Raw genomic sequence first — 19628 nt, forward strand, 5'->3', positions numbered from 1 at the left:
ACCTTTAAACAGTTTTCAATATTCAAACGTGTTGATTTACGTTTATAGAAATTATAATGGGGTGCGCAGTTGCTTGTTTTGTAATTTTTCCCGGACCATCGTTGGTGTAAAAACTTTGAAACAAGCTTATATATCAGTATAATGGCTGTTGTGGGTTGATACATTCTATTGAGTTCGTGATACTTAGTAAGTATAGAAAATGTTAATAGAACCGATGTATCTATGATGAACAGTTTGGGTTATTATGATTTGGGTAGTGTTTATGTAGATACAGTAGGACAAAAAGGTGTTGTTTGTTACAGGAGCCAGTGTTCTTTCTCACTGATGGAACTGCCATTCCCGCGCATGAAGCGGGTAAGCAAACATCCCCATACAATCTTTTAACACCTAACACAAAACCTGAGCTTATATCTGAAACTTGAATGAAAATTTTGTTTCCTGTAGAAGTCACTGCTACTTGCATAAGCATAAGAATATATTATCTACATCTAAGTACCTACACATTGATACCAATACCTAAATCATGCCTGGATGGAAATTTGGACTTATTGTAGACTAAACTACTTCGCTTATTACAATTTATATTTTTAAAGATTTCCTGCAATAATTTAAAAACTGAATGCCTAAGTTGAGTTAGCTATTTTGCCTTATTTTAATTGCAGAGCGCAAAACTAATGGCTCGACGTCGAACACAGGTAGGTTTGACTGTTTGCTACTGCTGCTTTGCAACCTGGTATTATACAGGAGGCCCATGCACGAATGCAGTTTGTTCAGCTCCAAACATGTTCTTTCAACTAACTACTAGTGCAGTACCAATTGTCCCCTCACACCATTAACACTTTTCTCGCTTTCCCCGTTGCATGTGAAGTTTTATCATTACTTGCCCTTAAGTTTCCTGTCTCAGTTTTGTTCACTCTACCCGGCGGTGACAATTCGCCAGGGCTCACAATGTCTGTACAAGCTAATGAACAAATACATATATATCTCTATCTACTGTTTCTTTGGAGTGGGGGCTATATTTGGAGGAATAAACGATTGCTAGTCTCCAAACTAATTTGTTTTGACTTGAGAGCGCCTCTTCCAAGGCTTGTAATTCCCCTCGCCTTCTCTGCTTTTCCTCTTTCTTTTCCTTGCTACTATCTCTTCTCTCTTCACTGCCTAGCATGTAGCTCCTGCCCTCTCCTCTCAGCCCTCTTAACCAGCCAAGGAAAGGTTTGCTACCTAGCTGTTGTTCCTCCTCTGCATATCCCAATACAGGGGAATGTGCCTTACTAGGAGTGTGAGTGGGCGGCTGAAGGATAACTGACGTTGCTCCTTTTCACTCTTTTAATGTTTACTTGACTACATTTGCCCCCCATGCGCGTTGCATTTGCCCAAATTAATTCAGGATTGATTGAACACGATGGTTATGATTATGCAACCGATCTATTGCATGTTTTCACGCGGTTACTAAGCACTCTGCCTTGTCTTTTTCTATTTAGAGCTTAATTTTGATACTGATCATGCATTCGGAAAAAGGTCATGTCGCCGCTTCTAAGGAACCGCTGTTTCGTGTAGAAATAATGACCTTTTGCAAAATAAAGAGAGTCAATGATACTTTACCATATTAGAGGTTATCGATGTAAGTTTATAAATAATGTTTCGGGGTGAATAAATTAATGGCAGTTAGCTCCGAATACTCGAACCTGGAATCATAGACAATTACATGACAACATACTTTTCAAAAATAGCAAAAATATTCAATTCCAGTGTCCATTGAATTTGAAATAGGCTTCCTAATTTTAACTACAGGTTTAAATATTATGTGAATTTTGGGTATTTTGGCTACACCTGTTTGACATATTTCTTGGATATATTAATCTGACTTTTCAGCGTTAAATTAAAGAATATTTTTTCGATTAAAATGGAAGAGATAGAGAATTTCGCATGGTGCACGTGTGGGTTGCAACTGCCTGTATAACCGGCAGCTCAAAAATTAATGAGATTTTGTTTTTAACAAAAAAAAACTTGATTTAGAGTTTGACTTGAGTACTGAGTACGAGCCACAAGGCGCAGCAGCAGCAGCTCACTATATTCCGGAGTACTTCACAAGGATGGGTGAGGGGGAGATGGGGCCAAATGCTGCGGGTGAGACTGGGCTGCCTAATCCTCTGCTGCTGCCTCATGACAGCGCATTAGAGGCAGAGTTGAACGAGGCTCTGGCTGCATATGAAGAGAGTGCAAAGTTAGTGGCATTTTCAGTTGCTCCAAGGCAGCCATTTTTCTCAGATAAGGTTACCGTTTTCTTTTTATGACAGTGAAAGGTAAATTGTATATTGATATCGCATCTGAGTTTTCTTCAGAGAGTATATTCTTCAGTATTCTTCAGAGAGTATATTTAATTGCTCTCAAACGAAGTTTGTAGCAATTATTAATTGCTCTCAAACGAAGTTTGCAACAATTGTATTAGTCCTTTTGGTCTTATGCGATTTTTCGCTTGATCAATTTTTCGTCTGACCCATTTGACTTTTCGTCCTCAAAACGGGATAAACAGGTAGCGCCCAGCGGGCATTAAGTTCTCTTAGAGCCTTTCTTTCAGCTCAAGCTCACTATTCTCCAAGTATGCGATTCACAGAAACTGTTTTGGAGACTTATTTATTGTGTGAAGGGCGGTTCTTAGAAATTGATCCCCCGCGCCGCCCCCTACATCAGCCCCCCAATCCCCACTCCTGCACATCGTTCAAGCCGTAATGGCGCCGGGCAGCCCCCTCCCATTTTTGTGTGATCTCAAATACTCTCAATCTGAAATATGGTTTTTAATTGCTCTCAAACAAAGTTTGTAGCAATTATATTAATCCTGTCGGTCTTTTTTTTGCGATTTTTCGCTTGACCGATTTTTCGTCTGACGCTTTTGACTTTTCGTCCTCAAAAACGGGATAAACAGGTAGCGCCCAGCGGGCATTAAGTACTCTTAGAGCCTTTAAGCTCTGTTTCAGCTCAAACTTTTTTGGAGACTTAAAATTATTGTGTGAAGAGCGGTTCTTAGAGGTTTAAGACCTCCCCCAACTGTTGATCCCCCCCCACTATTGCCCCCCACCCCCCACCGCGCTGTTGCCCCGCCCCCACCTGACTGTTGCCGCCACCATCAGCACCCCCCATGTCTAGTTACTGACGAACAACCGGTCGCTAAAAACACGCAAATTTATACAAATTTTCACAATTTTTTTTCAAGCTTTTTGAAAATTTTTGTCATTTTTGTAAAACTTTTGTCAAATTTTTGATTTATATCAACCCTAGATGTAGAGTAACCCACTCTATGGCTTCATAATAGGTTACTGCACAGTTTCTAGTGGTAATAGAATGGTTTCAACATTTCAACTTTGCAAATTTTTGCAATTTTTTGAAAAAACTTGCAAATTTTTTCAAGGTTTTTAAACTTTTGTCGATGTTTAGGTTGATCCAGCCTCAAGAGCCCAGGAGCCTCCTCTAGGGTTTGATGATAGTTTACTGCATAGTTTCTAGACGTAATGGAGTTTTTTTCAAGATTTTAACATCACGAACTTTAGCAATTTTTTGAAAAAAATAGCATTTTCTAATTTAAACATTTTATTGTCATTATTTAAGATTTTTCGGCCTCAGGGTTCAGAAAATCTGCTTAAGGTTTTGATAATATGTGGCTGCATAGTTTTTAGTAGTAATGGAATGGTTTTCAACTTTTTATCACAATTTTATCGATTTTTGTTTATTAAACTTGCAATTTTTTCAAGTTTTTTTGACAATTTTTGTCATTTTATAGGTTGATCTACCCTCAAGAGCCAAGGAACCTCCCTTACAGTTTGATAGCAAGTTATTGTATAGTTTTTAGATGCAATGGAGTGTTTTTAAAGATTTTAACTTCTAACTAGTTTTAGCATTTTTTTGATAAATTTTCGGCAATCTTCATGTTTTTTTTTGAAATTGTCTTTTTTGAGGATTTTCCAGCCTCAAGAGCCAAGACGCCTCCTTCGAGGTTTTATACTAAGCTGCTGCTTAGTTTCTAGATTTAATGGAATGGTTATCATTATTTTAATGACCCGAGTTTTAGAAATTTTTTGATAAGTTTGAATTTCAAAAGTTTTTTTGAAAATTTGTTTCACGTGTCTGGATCTTTATGGGCCAGTGAAACTGTTTAAGGCTTGAAATAGGCATACTAGATAGTCTCTTGAGACAATGGAATGGTGTTCTAAAGATATCATTATCACGAGTTTTAGCAAGATTTTGTTAAAATTTGCGATTGGTTTAAAAATTTTGAATATTTTTGTCCTTTTCTGAGTTTAACGATCATTACTGGCCAACGAAGCTTTCTAAGTCTTCAAGATGGATTACATGACAAAAATCCAGAGACAAAATGTTTTTGAACATTTTCTTTACTGCGAAATGTGGAAACTTTTCTTTGGAATTTTGCACTTTCAGTTTTTTTCTGGATGATTTAGTTACTAACAAGTTTAGAAAAGTTGTAGAGTCGAATATGACGATGGAAAGATTTCCTAGCTCTCTCTCGCTCTCTCTGTGTTGCCTGGCGTTTCTTTCCTTCTTCTCGCTCACGTTTAATCTCTCTCTCTCTCTCTCTCTCCTTAATTCTTTTGTTGATGCCGCTCTTCAGTGGCTGTTATATGGCGTGAGGTCATCGTCTATTACCCTAATCTCAGGCCCCTTCAATCAAGCGAAATCTATCCTCACTAAACATTGGCTAGGTACCGACGAAGCCAACCGCTCGCCGGTCGTTTGAGAACAATTCGCCCGACGTTAGTCGGTTATGTTTGATAAAATAAAAGCGATTGTGAGAATGGGTGGTTTGTATTGGTTATTTGTTTTGCACCCACCCATACTGCCCACCCTTTTTACCTTCTCTCCTTGCCTCCCTGAGAATAGTTTGTAACAATAGTAACTCCTCACTACAATTTTGAGAATAATTCCCACAACGTTAGTGTGTTATGTTCTCCGGACCTTTTTAGACGTTTTTGACTGCTCTTGAACGAAATTTTGGAACAATTATTGCAGCCTTTATTTGTTTTGGCACAATTATCTGTTTTGGCACAATTATTTGTTTTGCACCCACCCATACTGCCCACCCTTTTTACCTTCTCTCCTTGCCTCCCTGAGAATAGTTTGTAACAATAGTAACTCCTCACTACAATTTTGAGAATAATTCCCACAACGTTAGTGTGTTATGTTCTCCGGACCTTTTTAGACGTTTTTGACTGCTCTTGAACGAAATTTTGGAAAAATTATTGCAGCCAATTGTCCTTTTAAAGCAAAATTGGTGCTTGTCTGTATTACTTGAGAATTTTCTCTCTTTGGAGCAGTTTGACGTTTTCACGTCGAATTTTGTTTCATTTCTAAATCTAAATCTGAAAGCTCTCAGGGCATATGAACGGGCTACTATCTCCCCATCCCCTGATGAAGGATGAAGCAGGATAGAATCCTGCCTTTTGTTGGAGATCAGTTCGTTCGACCTTAGTTGGTTTCTGGTCAAACTATGGTTCATGGCCAAACTAATGAGAAGAATTATATTGACCAATAAACCAACTTCTCCTGACTTCCTGCAATTTCCCACCACAAAGGTCTATCTCTTTCTGGGCTTCATTTTTTAAAGCCAAATGATCCTAGAATCAATTTGTGCCCAATGAAAAAAAAAATTAATTGCTCTCAAACGAAGTTGAAAGCAAATATTTGAAACGCGTCCTAATGCAGGATTTTATTTGACCGTTTTGACTTTTCGAGTGACTTTTACGCTCCTTTTTTTTGCGTTTTGAGTGATATAAATTTCTATCATTCAGAGTTTTAAGCACTCAATTGACAGTAATTCACTCAATTGACAGTAATTTACTCAATTGGCAGTAGTTCACTACATAAAGTCAAATGAACGTGCACCCAAATTGGTGTCATTTTTTACAAAATGTTTTGTGATATATAGTAACCTCTAAATTTTGAAGTGCCGTAGTGAACTTCACAAATACCTCCTCAAAGTTACCCGCTACCCTCACTCCCGACTGAACCAGGTCGCCATGGATTAGAGCTCCAACTATTCCTTCGAGAGCAGTTCTTCCGACGTTAGTGGGTTATGTTGATTAAAAAAATCAATTAGTGATATAGAAAGATCCGATAGCTTGATCTAGACCCTCCGTACGGTAAATCAGTCCCACAAGAGCATTTCTCATTAGTTACTCTCAACCAAAATTATTTGGGTCTTGTTGGTTTTCTTACAGCTCGAACAAATAATGCTTTTCTACAGCCTTTGTAGCTGAATCATGTTACTTCAGAACTTTTACTTCTTCCTTTGAACGTTGATTTTTTAAAATTGCTCTTCAACAAAGTTCAAAGCAATTATTGTAAACGTGTGTCTTTTTATGCAAATTTTTCGCTTGACGTTTTTGACTTCTCGAGTAATTTTTACGCCCTTGACTTTTTGCGTTTCGCGTGATTAATTGCTCTCAAACGAAGTTTGTAGCAATTATATTAGTCCTGTTGGTCTTTTTTTATGCGATTTTTCGCTTGACCGATTTTTCGTCTGACGCTTTTGACTTTTCGTCCTCAAAAACGGGATAAACAGGTAGCGCCCAGCGGGCATTAAGTGCTCTTAGAGCCTTTCAGCTCTGTTTCACAGCTCAAACTTTTTGGAGACTCTCAAACGACCGCTCACCGGTCGTTTGAGAGCAATTCGCCCGACGTTAGTCGGTTATGTTCTAAAATTCTCTCTCAATCACAATTTCAAGCAGCTGAACTCAATTGGCAGCAATTTAATACTAAAAGTCAAATAAAAATTGCGCCGAAACTGGTGCCATTTTTCACTTTAAATTTTAACAGTGGTATATGTTAACATCTAATCTGGTTATTTGAAGCCCACTATTGAGCTTCTTAGTCCCATTTAAGCCCACCCCCCCCCCCCCCCGGACTGAAGCAGGCTGCAATTGATTAGAGCCCCCACTAGACGTTCGAGATCAATTCTTCCGACGTTTAGTCGGTTATGTTTAGGTTATTGGATATTAAACAATAATTGGAGAATGCTTCGTTTTTGTTAAAGTAGTTGTAACTGCTGGTATTATACAACATGTTTAATAGGTCTTTTTACGAAGTTTTCATCTATGGCAATTCAGATTAGCCCACCACCCCCATCGGCTACTGCTACCTACCATCATGCATGTACCCTCATTATCCCCCATGCAGCAAAAAACAACCCTCCCAATTACCCCCGCACTACCATATCTCTGCACCTAGCTATACTCCCCACCAAGTCATTGAACGACTTTACTTTAAATTGATTTGGGTCTTTTTTAGAACAATAATGAAACCTCATATATATGCTTTTCATAGAGCCGTTTGGTTTCCATCCTGTTGTTTTTTAAGTCTCTGAATAGTTTCCGTAGCACTTCTTTTTTACTGCCCCATTGTAATAGTGAAGTCTTTTGTTGGTCGTATCGTGCTCTGAGGGAGAACCAGTTGAGTTTATGAATAGAAGGATTGTTATTGTAATTAATTGCTCTCGAATGAGAATCAATTATTGTAAACTTGTCTTTTTAATGCTAATTTTTCGCTCGACCGTTTTGCGCAATTCTTCTAGAATAGTCTTTGTCTTCTCAGGTGACTTTTTCTCGCACTTTTTCTTGATTTTTGAGTGGTTTCAATTGCTCTCACTCCGGAAGAAATTTTGTTGTTCAAATAAAACCGATTGTTAGAGACTCAGTGACAAGTGCATGATAGCCGAGTGTTTAACATCTGAGACGAGGTAAAAGAATCGAATGAGGCTGGGTAGTGACAATTCAGTTCTGATGTCCTCATTCTATAAGCTAGGAGGACAAATTGTCTGTAGTCATGCCATAAGGTAGCAGAAAAAAAATTGCAGTTTTTGAAAGTCCCGAACTTCTTCGTTTTTGAATTCCCCTCAAACTCGCCTACAAATTGTTTTTTAACAGGAAAGAGATATATGGAAAATAACGAAGTTTAGGACATCATGAATATTAACCTGCTGTGTTTAATTGCTCTCAAATGAAGTTTAGCAATTATATAGTCCTGTGGCCTTTTTAATACTATTTTTTGTATTACCGACTCTGCGTCTGACTGACCATTTATTTCACTTCTCGTCCTCAAAAACGAGATAACCAGATGAAACCCTGAGGTTATTAAGTTCTCCTAGAGACGTACGGCTCACTAGTCTCTGAGTATGCGCCAGTCGTTTGAGAGCAATTCAACCGACGTTAGTCGGTTACGTTTTTACTTGTTTAGTCGTAAATAATTTTAATTTGCTCTACCACTTTTTTCGCTCTGGCAACATTTTCCGTGAAGCCTTCTTCTTCTCTTAACCTATTCCATTGCTAAGCAAATAACCTTATTGAGTGAAGTAAAAGTAAGAAGAAGAAATTACAAATAAACGAGTTAGACCTATCGAGCCCGACTTTATTTAGTTAGCATTTACTTAACTTTATTTTATTCTCTTTTTTTGTTGCCAGTTCGAAGTATATGTTAGTTTATTAATTGCTCTCGAACGAAGTTTGAAGCAATTATTGTAAACGCGTTGGTCTTTTCGTGCAAAATTTTGGCTTGACTTTTTTTGTCACTGCTTAAGTGACCAGTGACTTCAAGCTTCGGTTCGTCGTTTTGAGTGATTTCAATTGCTCTTTCTGAAATGAATTTTGTTGCTAATATAAAAGTGATTGCTAGCGTTAAGTAACAGCGTGGATTTAGCATAGTGGTGAAGATATCTGACTGGTGAAGATATCTGAGTTTTTGCACCCAAAAAAATTAAGCTACACCCCTCAATTAAATTGCCCCGCGGAGCAGTTTTCCCAAAATTGCTCTGAGTCTGCTGGTACCTACATTTTGCTAATTCATGACGCAAAAAGAAGAAGCTCAATGGACAAGAGCCATTTTGCTATTGTGCAAATTATTGAAGAACATTCTGTCATCAGCATGTTTTCTGTTTGATTATATTTCCTCCTGTTTAATAGCCGCCCTCATCTTCTCAGCCGGCTATTATAGCGCTCCTATTTTTTACAATTCAAAGAATTTGAATTGTATTGGGGCGCTGTCTTTTTTTTAAGATCTGTTCACACATTTTCATGATTTTTGAAGTCAAATTGGAGTGGTGATTTTGGTCACGCCGAAACAAGAAATGAAGCGAAAAGCGAGTGGTTTTGCGGCGTGAATTTTTTTTTCGCTCTAATTTTAAAGTAGAGTGAAAAAGCGGTGTTTGAACAAAAGTTCGCTTTCTCACAGCTCATTCTGGACCTAGTTTTTTGTTAGAATCAAATTTACATATCTCACTAGTGGTTTTTTGTTCTCCCTAGCAGCATTTTGACATTAATTTTCAGTTTTTTTTTGTTTTTTTCATCTTATTTTTTCTAGAAATGGTTTTCCCAATTCGCTCATTGTCCGTCCTAGGTCTAGTTGTCCTCGCTTTACCTCATTTTGCCGCTTTTTCAACATTTTGCGTGATATCTTTTTGACTTCTCTAGGCTAGTTTCTTCTCTCATTCTGCTAAAAGTGATTTTGAACATCAGTTGCTCAGCAAAGCAATTCAAAATGAACAGAGTCAGTATAAAAAATTGAAGTCAGAAGTAAAAACGGGATAAACCCATAAAGCCCAATTTTAGATGCCCGCTATTTGAACGTCGTTCCTACAAGTCTTAGTTACCATCTCTAATGCTCATTGGTATTGATAGTAGCCCCTGTAGCCTCTCTACGAATCAGAAGTACGTTATGTTCAGCTACGAAATGCCATCAAAATAAATCGGACTTAAAAATGTTTTTGTACAAAAATCTTTTTTTTCCAATATCTTCTATTCTTTCAATCCCAATCATGCTTATTGGAATCAACGGCGGCTATTTTCGGGCAATCTGCCGGGTATGTTTTTGTTTTCAAATCTATTTTTGTGGGCTTCTTCACCACGGAGTAACCATCATCAGCATAGTTTTGTGGTTGTGTTCAAACTTTTTCGAATTCGTTTTGAAGCTGTGTTTTCTTTGGAGCCCTTTAATGAGTACTGTTTTTGTAACGTTGAGAATAGGCTTTGCTACAACTTTGCATAAGTAAACTGTCGACTTCTGTTTTGTTCAGATTGATTAGAGACACTAGCAGGGCTTCCCGAGATTTCGGGAACGTATTTATACATTTAAAGCTACTTTTGTTGCTCGAAGGAAGTAGCCATTTAACCGAATATATGGTTTCCTGCCTGGCTCCTGAAGCTATTTGATCTTTATTTCATTGCTATACATCTGATGGGTGGGTTTTAATACGAAGCTGTACCGTTACAAGATTTGGCCTTTAATAAAAGTACTTAGATCCTCAGGGAAACAAGTTGATGTACTTTTAAATGATATACACCATACCAGACAGAAAAATCCACCAATTTTCTGAATTTTAAATTTTTGGTTCCATACGTGTAATCATCCCCACCATCATATTTATTATTTGCTTTTAAACGAAGTTTGGAGCATTTATTGTAAACGTTTGTGTCTTTTTGCAAAATTTTTGCTCGGCCGTTTTTAATTGCTCTCAAACAAAGTTTGTAGCAATTATATTAGGCCTGTCGGTCTTTTTTATGCGATTTTTCGCGTGACTGATTTTTCGTCTGACGCTTTTGACTTTTCGTCCTCAAAAGCGGGCGCGATAAACAGGTAGTGCCCAGCAGGCATTAAGTGCTGTTAGAACCTTTCAGTTCTGTTTCAGCTCAAACTGTTTTGCAGCTGACCCCCCCCCCACTATTGCCCGCACCGCGCAGTTGCCCCCCACCCCACTGACGCCTCCCTCCCTCCCCATCAGCCCCCGATGCACCCCCACCCCTCTGCCCGTGGCTACATTCGAACAACCGATCGCTAAAAACACGCAATTTTGTTCTAATTTTCACCAATTTTTTCCAAGCTTTTTGAAAAGTTTTGGCACTTTTTGAGTTCTTTCAGCCCTAAGTGTCAAGGAACCTCCTCTAGGGTTTTTAATAGATTACTGCATAGTTTCTCGTGATAATGGAATGGTTTCAACCTTTTAACATCACGACTTTTAGTATTTTTTGACAAAACTTTTTTTCAATTTGACATTCATTTTTCATTATTCACGTCTCTCCAGACGCATGAGCCAGAAAATGTTCTTAAGGGTTTGATAATAAGTTACTGAAAAAATTTTATTTGCCATTGAAGAGCTTTCATTTTTTAATATGACAAAATTTAGCGATTTTTTTAAAATAAAAGTTGCATTTTTTTCAAGTTTTTTTGAAAATTTTTGTCGGTTTTTAGGTTTCCCCAGCCTCAAGATCCAAGGAACCTCCTCTAGGGCTTGATAACAGGCTACGGTATAGTTTCTAAATGTAATGGAATGTTTTTCAAGATCACGTATTTTGGCTTTTTTTTTTACAAAACTTGCGATTTTCAATTGCAATTTATTGTCATTATTCAGGTTTTCCAGCCTAACAGAAAATCTCCGTTAGGATTTGGTAATAAGTTACTGGAAAATGTTATTTGGCCATGAATTAGTTTTGAACTTTTTTATCACAAATTTTAAAAAAGTTAATAAGTTACTGGAAAATGTTATTTGGCCATGGATTAGTTTTCAACTTTTTTTATCACAAATTTTAGCAGTTTTTTATGCAACTTGCAATTTTTTTCAAGCTTTTTAAAAAATTCTGTCATTTTTTAGGTCTCGCCAGCCTCAAGAGTCATATAACCTCCTCTAGGGTTTGATTATCGGTTACTGCATAGCTTCTATTTGCAATGCAATGTTTTTCAAGATTTTGTTATCTGCAGTTTTAAAAAAAATATTTGCAATTTTTTCAAGTTTTTTGAATCTTTTATCTTTTTATCCGGCACACGGGTTCTAGGGACCTCCTCCAAGGTTTAATAACAAACTGCTGCATAGTTTCTAGAGTTAATGAGATGGTTATCAATATTTTGATGATTCCAGCTTTAGCAATTTTTTCGATTAAATTTAATTTTTTTCAAATTTTTGGAAAATTATTTTGTTCCAAGTTTATGGATCTTTGTGAGCCATTGAAACTATTTAAAGCTTGAATTAGGGATACTGGATAGTCTCTTGAGACAATGAAATGGTTCTGAAGCTATTAACATCACGAATTTTAGCATGATTTTGTTAATATTTGCAATTGTTTTTAAAATTGTTGAATATTTTTGTCCTTGTCTGAGTTTAACCATCATTACTGGCCAACGAAGCTTTTCAAGTCGTGCAAATGGGTTACTTGACATAACTCTAAAGAGAAAAATAGTTTTGAAAATTTTCACTGCGAAATTTGGAACCTTTTCTTTTAAATTGTGCAATATTTTGCAAATTTTTAAAATATCAATTTTTTCTTTGATTTATTTACTAACAAGGCTAGGAAACTAAAAGTTGCAGAGTCGAATCAAGCTTAAGCTAGCCTCACTAAACCGTGGTTAGATACTGACAGAGCCAACCGCTCGCCGGTCGTTTGAAAGCAACTCGCCGGACGTTTGTTGGTTGTTTGCGCTTTTGTTCTAGAAGATTCTTTGACTTCTTGATTGACTTTTTCAAGCTTTACAGCCTGGAGGTTGGTGGTTGGACCCCCTGTGGGAGTTTTTTGCACCTATTGTTTTTTCTAAGCTTCGCCCCCTCTAACTTAAATTCCCCCGCGGGTCCTTCGAGAGCAATTCATCCGACGTTAGTGGGTTTATGTTTCATTTTGTTTTTCGGGACATGGCCATTCATCATTGTCAACTTAATTCATTCCTTTCAATCTTAATCGCCACCTCATGAAGAAATTTTTTATATAACAAAATTAATGCTCGTTTTGCAATCATAATGGCTTGCAAGGCTTGATAGGAGAAGTACCACTAGCCATTGAAGTTGCTATATACCATTTTAAAGGTGTAAATATGTAAATTATAGATATTTGTATATTCCATGGGGTTGGCATGTTGAACAGTTCAATCTCTTTATCCACATCACTCCTTCATAAAATGATCGGATATCGAGAGTAGCAAGCAAGTTGTCTGTTGTGCTTTTTCTAGTCACGTGGATCTGATGAATGGAGCTGGAGACATGATGCCCAGGGTGCATACTTTGAATGATGACGAGGAGCAGGCATTCGCCGAGTTCTTACAGGCCAGTGAGCAACGTCATCAACAGCAACTGCAGCAGCAACAGTTGCCTATGCCACCACCGGTGGCCCAGCAACACCCCCATCAGCAGCAACAGAATCAGAACTCATCCGGTGCTCAGAACCAGCAACCACCGCAGCCGCAGTCCTCTCAGCAACAACAACAGCATCCGCCCCAACCACCGCCTCATCTATAAACGGATATACTGATCTATTACAGCAAGAAAACGAGGCATGTTCACAACCCCCCGATTATTGACACTGAAGATCCCTAGCCATGCCTTGCAGTGACACCATCTTAAGGAATGAATACATCTACACTACTCTTTCTGCGAACCAACTGGAACCTCGACCAAACTATCGGACGGCTCTCGAGTCGTGTCGGAAGAACCAATTAACCAAACATGCTTTGCTGACTATTACAGACTCAGACTTATCCAGACTGTGTCTTTTGTCCCGTTTTTGCTTGAGTGACTGGCCCATTCTCACAAAAACTATCTTTTATTGGTCTCAAAACATTATAATTTTAAATAATGGGATACTTTAGAATTTTAGATCAGTTCATTTTAGATCAGCTCATTCTAGATTGTGTATGTCAGGAAAGTGTTTTGGCTTAAGCTTTTTCAGGTTCGGTTGCTTTAGTGGACTTTGAGAGTTGTAAGTAACACAGATTATAGTTGTTTTGATTGAGATTTGACATTGAATTTGGTAGTCGGCTATTTGACTTGGTTTGGCGTTTTAGTCCACTAAATGTAACAAGAACACAGTTACTGCCTGAGCGTTGCCTTATTTCTGATACTTGGTGGTATGCTAAATTATGGTGGCATGGCTTTGGCATTTGCCATGTAGCAGTTTGAGTTTGAACAGTGGAACGAACAGTAGTAGTCAGTAGTAGTTCTAGTAGTATTATTATTATATTATGTATCACAAAATCATGCAACAAGCCTAACCTACTTCTCTGTGCGTATGTGTTATAATAAATACAAAATGCAATATTAATAACAGTGCATCTGTCTAAGTGTGTTTTAGACAAACAACCACTCTCCTCCCTTTTTCTGCACCTTTTTGGACTGGAATTTGAGGAGGAGGTGTGAGGAAAACTTCTCATTTGAAACCCCTTCTGCATTCTAGCCGTCTTTTAATTAACTCCAATTCACTCCTTTTACCCCTCTTCCCTTAAGCTGCCGTCTGGTGTGTGGGACGATTCTTACCACAGTCTTAACAGTAGTATCGCAACATGAACTGTGCTTTCTCAGTGGTGTGCATTCACCGTGTATTTTAAAATTTATTCCAAAATTTACCATTTAAAACTTACAAATATTTCTGTGCTATTATTCATTGCTGACTCTCGAAAAAGATGCCAAGTTTCATATTTGACTAGTTATCTAATTAATGAATACTGAGGTCGTCCAGTTAATAAGTGATAAAACTTAGCATCCTTTTCCTTTGCAATAGTAAAATGTGCGCCATAATAGCTTGAGTGCTATAAGATTAAGAGCCTTGAGTGCTTGTAACCCTTCATGTGCAGCAGCTGAATGTCTCAATAAATTCTTCATGTGTGCAATTTTCCATTTCCAAATAATATCTTCTCGTGCTTCTACAGTCAGCCTCGAGCTGCAATTAAGACATATGCATTACCTTAAAATTTATGTTTATTTGTTTAAAAAGTTCATATTTTTGAGAATGGCCAGGTTACGAAAGATAAATAATGCTTTATGTAGTAGGAGAACAGATGACCGAGATTAAATAAACACACTAAAAACAAACAAACTGCAACCAATTCATTTTTGCAGTGCTCTATCCAACCTATGACTTATGTTGGATATCAATCATATTTTGATGGTAAATCTGTTTTGAGGTCATCTGCTTTAGCTGTACAATATTGATTAGTTGTTATTCTACGGTAGCCCGGAATAGAAATCCCGTTCAGTGCCCAGTTAACTATCAATAAATAATTGTTTGTTTTCATGACGTGATTACTGATCATAACAGTATGGTGCTTTTGACGTTTTGTGTTCTGTTGTGTTAAAGAATCCCGTCTCAGTATTGTTATTATTATTTCATCATGAACAAAAAACAAATCCATGCTTTTTCTTCTCTCATTTGTGTGGGTGTGAAGAAGTTGAACTGAAGCATGAAATCTATTTCATCCTCTCCTCAACTCAATAGTTTATTTGACGTCTGATATAAGAACTGATGCTGTTGCATTTTCTCTCCTGGTGCTTTTGGATTTTAATTAGACCTGATTAATTTTGGTGAAACCTTCAGAGATACCAAATTGCAACCGAAATCCACCTCTTAATCTGGGTTCAAGACTTACCCTTTGTCAATTTATGTATGCGTGTAGAGTTATGTGAGTAGGTGGATTCCTTTTTCCTTGATTGTGTGGTTTTCCAGTGGATTATAGCAGGTCACTTTCTACCTCTTCTTGTTGGATTGGTGTTGCGCTTTTATGCTACAAATTTTGTGCTAATACTAAATGACTTGGATAGTCAACTCCTTTTAATACTACCATTGAAGACAACCGCCTCCCTTGCAACAAAATTTATCACGCATCAGGTGGATAGACAAAAAACATCGTCAATGACCTAACTTTGAAGTTGCTAGATCATTGCGGTACCAAATAAATAACATAAAGCTCTTGTTGAGACAAAATATGGCAAGCATGACAGCTTGCAATATGGTGTTAAAATTAAATGGATGGTATGTTAAGTTACAATTTATTGCAAGTATGAGCGGAGGTGGTTGTCCGTTCAACTCAGCTGTGCTTTGCACAAGCATCTGCAATACCCTTAATAAATTATATCCGTAAACTTAATACACCCACCCTACCTATAATTGAGTCTTGTTCCTGTTCTTGTTCGTGTTGAACTTGTCCTCTCTCTCTCTCTCGCTGGCTCTCTCATCTCTGTCTCGTCTCTTTGTGGCGCAGTAGAGTGTTGAGTAGCTAAGAAAATTGGGAGGGGACATTTTGGAGGTGCTAGCTAGCTAACAGCAGCAGATTGACTACCCTTTGCCACTTGAGCAGCAGCTAAACTATCTTATCACACTTTCTCTCTTTCTCTCTTCAACAAATGGTGCTTATCTTTCACTTAGTCCTCGTCGTTTGTCCTCGCGACTAACAAAATGCCTCAAACATATTATAACAGACGCGTACATATTAACTATGGACCTACCACCACCACTACCAACATGCAACCCACACACAATTACCTACATACATACACTGTCTCAACATTGTTTACCTCAAGTGCTCACTGTGCCGAAAGCAATTGCAGAATAATCGACTCATTGCAATGTTGCTATTGTTGTTGTTGTTGTTTCTTGTTTACTCAATTTTATCAAGTCCTGTCCGCAAACATCATTCTTTGCTTGGTTTTCTTCTGACTGATAGCGCTCAGCCAACGTTATCTTATGCTATCGTATCGAATGTAAAGTGTAGTGTATTGGTGGAAAGAACAAGGCTATACTTTTTGAGCCGAGCAGTTCAAATTTGTCAATTTTTTCAAAAATGAATTCGTTGGCCTTGTTACTCACCGGTTGTCGTGTAACTCTTTAAGGTGACGTGGTGCTGCCTGTTTAGTGAATGAATTGTTGCAGCTGAAATTACAGTTTAGAGTGGATTGAATGATGCCAGAATTGATGTAAGTTTTCTAGCTGACTTGAAGATGCGTTTTATCCAGAGTTTATCTGCATTTAAGTCGCTCTACCACTACTTTTCGTATTCAAATTTATTATTGACCATAATGTGTTTCTTATATTGTAAGTGAGCTGTTGTAGAGAGTTGAGACAGACGGAATCTATTATATATGGCATGCTCAAAACCAACAAAACAAATTTCCAATGTTTTTTTAACTTCGTTAAAAAATTGTGTTAACTCACCCCTGAAAATTCTGAAAAGCGCTTGTAACTGCTCTCAAACAAAGGTTCGAGCAATTCTTTAAATTTTCTTTGTAAACAACCTTTCGCTTGATCAGTTTGTCGTCTGACTTCACCTTTTGTTGTGAAAAACGGGATAAACGACCCGACGAGTATTAAGTCCCTTTGCTGCTATCTCAGACCTTTAATAGGTTCTAAGTTTACTGCTCGTCGCAATTGTTGGGGAAAATTTAACTTCTAATGATTGGCGATTTAGTGGTTTGCACCTCTCACTCACCCTCCCCGCAACCATTAAGGCTAGCTTCCCCTCTGTAGTACTACTCGGTAAGCTTCAAGCTCTACCCAATTTTCAAATGTATTGGAGTATTGGATTGTTCAATGTATTGGAGCAATCTATAACGTTCCATAACGTAGACAATAGATGGAACGTTATAGATTGCGATTAAATATTGCAATCTATAATTGCAATCTTAGAGTTTTTGCGTTTCGCTTGATCTAAAATTCTAAATCACAATTTCTAGCAGTTGAACTCAATTGTCTGCAATTTAATACTAAAAGTCGAAGTATGAAAAGTGCACAGAAACTAGTGCTATTTTCTACTTTAAATCTTAATAGTGGTATATTTTAACCTCTAATATGGTTATTTGAAGCCCATTATTGATTTTCGTAGTCCCATATGCCCCCCACGACTGAGGCAGGCTGCAATTGATTAGAGCTCCCACTAGTCGTTCGAGGGCAATTCTTCCGAGGTTGAGCCCGTTATGTTCTATTTGTGCTGTGCTCAAGAGTGTCAGCGTATGAAACTTGACTCAAGTCCTTGAACCAGTTCAAAACAATTGCCCGCAAATATGTGATCATCAGAAAAACCGTACCAAAAGTTTTACTGAAGATAAGCTTTTGTCTAGAGAACTTGTTCCCGTATATAATAGAACAAGTAATTGGTGAGCCCTCTTCGAACAGAACCTTCTTCTGTTACGGCCCTAAATGTCGGACTTGAGTCTCCACACAGTTCTACATTCTGTGCTGGAAACAAGAATTGTCACAGGCATCACCCGACAACTCTCGCAGCAATGAAGTGAGGCCCGCTGACTGTGCTACGCAGACAATACAACAGAACAGACCAAAAGACAAAGGCCCTAAAGACAGACACATTTTGGTGCCAAAATTTTGGGTTACAGACGTTAACCAGAAGGACCATTTTTTGGGGTGTCGGACGTTACCCCTGGAGGATTTTTTTCTACTATGGTTACAGACGTCACCGTAGCTGATCGCCCGAGGTTTCGGACGTCACCTCAAGAAGTCGTGATCTGCGGTGAGATCAATCCTAAAATCAATATTTTCTACAGGTCAAAAAAGAGAAAACCTAACTTTGTCACCTTTCATCCAATTTTCATTGTTTCATTGCCATTTTAGACAATAGTTCTTTAAAATGTACTTGTCAAAATTAAGTGAACACAATGACAAATTCTTAGTGCAAGACGTCGTTCCTTAAAAGGAAAATCGATGAAAAAACTTTTGACAACAGAAATTCAAAAACGTTTGTCAATTTTTTGGCCTCAAATTCTTTTAGAATCTACTTTTGATAGTTCAACCTCACTTTTGAGATTGCTGTTAGTGAGCCAAAAAGTCATTAAATGGAAAAGTTCAATCAGCCCTTCAGAAACGAAAATTGGCAAAAATAACGTTTTTGAAAACAAATTTAAAAAGCGTTCTTCAAATTTTTGGCCTGAAAATGTTAGAATATGCTTTTAATAGTTGAACTTCACTTTTTGAACTTGTTGTTGGAGAGCCAAAAACGTCATTAATTGGATAAATTCAATTAGCTATTCAGCAACAAAAATTGACAAAAAATGGTTTTTGAAATTAGAAATTCAAAAAACATTCTTTAAATTTTTGGCCTGATATTTTTTATAGAATCTACTTTTAATAGATCAATCTCGTTTTGAACTTGTTACCAGTGAGCCAAAAAGATCATTAATTGGATAAATTAATTTCGCTATTCGGCAACGAAAATTGATAAAAAATTCGTTTTTGAAAACATGATTTCAAAAAGCGTTCCTCAAATTCTTGGCCTGATATTCTTATAGAATCTACTTTCAATAGATGAATATCACTTTTGATCTTGTTGCTAGTGAGCCAAAATAGACATTAATTGGATAAATTCAATAAGCTATTCAAAAGCGTAAATTGACAAAAAACATTTTCGATAACAGAAATTCATAAAACGTTCTTTAATTTCTTTGCCTGATATTCTTATATTCTACATTTCATTGTTCAAACTCACTTCTTAAAATAGTTGTCAGTGAATTGAAAAAGTCATAACTTGGATAAGTTGGATTGGTTTTTCAAAAAAAAAATTGAAAAACGTTTTGACCAGATAAAATCAAAAAATATCGGCTTCATGTTATTATGGAACGAAATTATGATTACGTGAACCCGTCTCTGAAGTTGTTTCTTGTGAGTTTTTAAACAGAAATTAGCTGAAAAAACTCAAATGGTCCACAGTAACTGAAAGTTTCTTGCCATCCCCACCAAAACAAAATAGAGCAATAATTTTTTTGCGCAAAATTTATTTTTTTTTTGCAGAAATCATCGGTCTCAGACGTTGCCGTAGTCCGTTTTTCCTCATATGTTGCAGACGTTACCATCATCAGATGAAGCGCTTTTGAAGAG

The 19628-nt window shown here is 37.4% G+C and overlaps 1 protein-coding gene across 4 annotated transcripts in view; it reads left to right on the plus strand.

Annotated features, from left to right (window-relative positions):
* LOC142337648 (uncharacterized) overlaps positions 1-13748 on the plus strand; it is a 422288-nt gene extending 408540 nt beyond the window's left edge. For 2 of the 4 annotated variants that reach the window (XM_075387040.1, XM_075387050.1), the window contains exons 9-12: positions 303-354; positions 663-695; positions 2017-2224; positions 12988-13748. In XM_075387040.1, coding sequence (XP_075243155.1) covers positions 303-354; positions 663-695; positions 2017-2224; positions 12988-13273 — 579 coding nt within the window. In that variant the 3' untranslated portion in view covers positions 13274-13748. Of the gene's footprint in view, positions 1-302; positions 355-662; positions 696-2016; positions 2225-12987 lie in introns of those variants that run through there. The other 2 variants (XM_075387058.1, XM_075387067.1) reach the window with 2 other exon arrangements.
* Positions 13749-19628: the final 5880 nt, after the last annotated feature.

This window comes from Convolutriloba macropyga, chromosome 1 (assembly GCF_964194025.1).
Source record: "Convolutriloba macropyga chromosome 1, txConMacr16.3, whole genome shotgun sequence".
Lineage (NCBI taxonomy): Eukaryota > Metazoa > Xenacoelomorpha > Acoela > Convolutidae > Convolutriloba > Convolutriloba macropyga.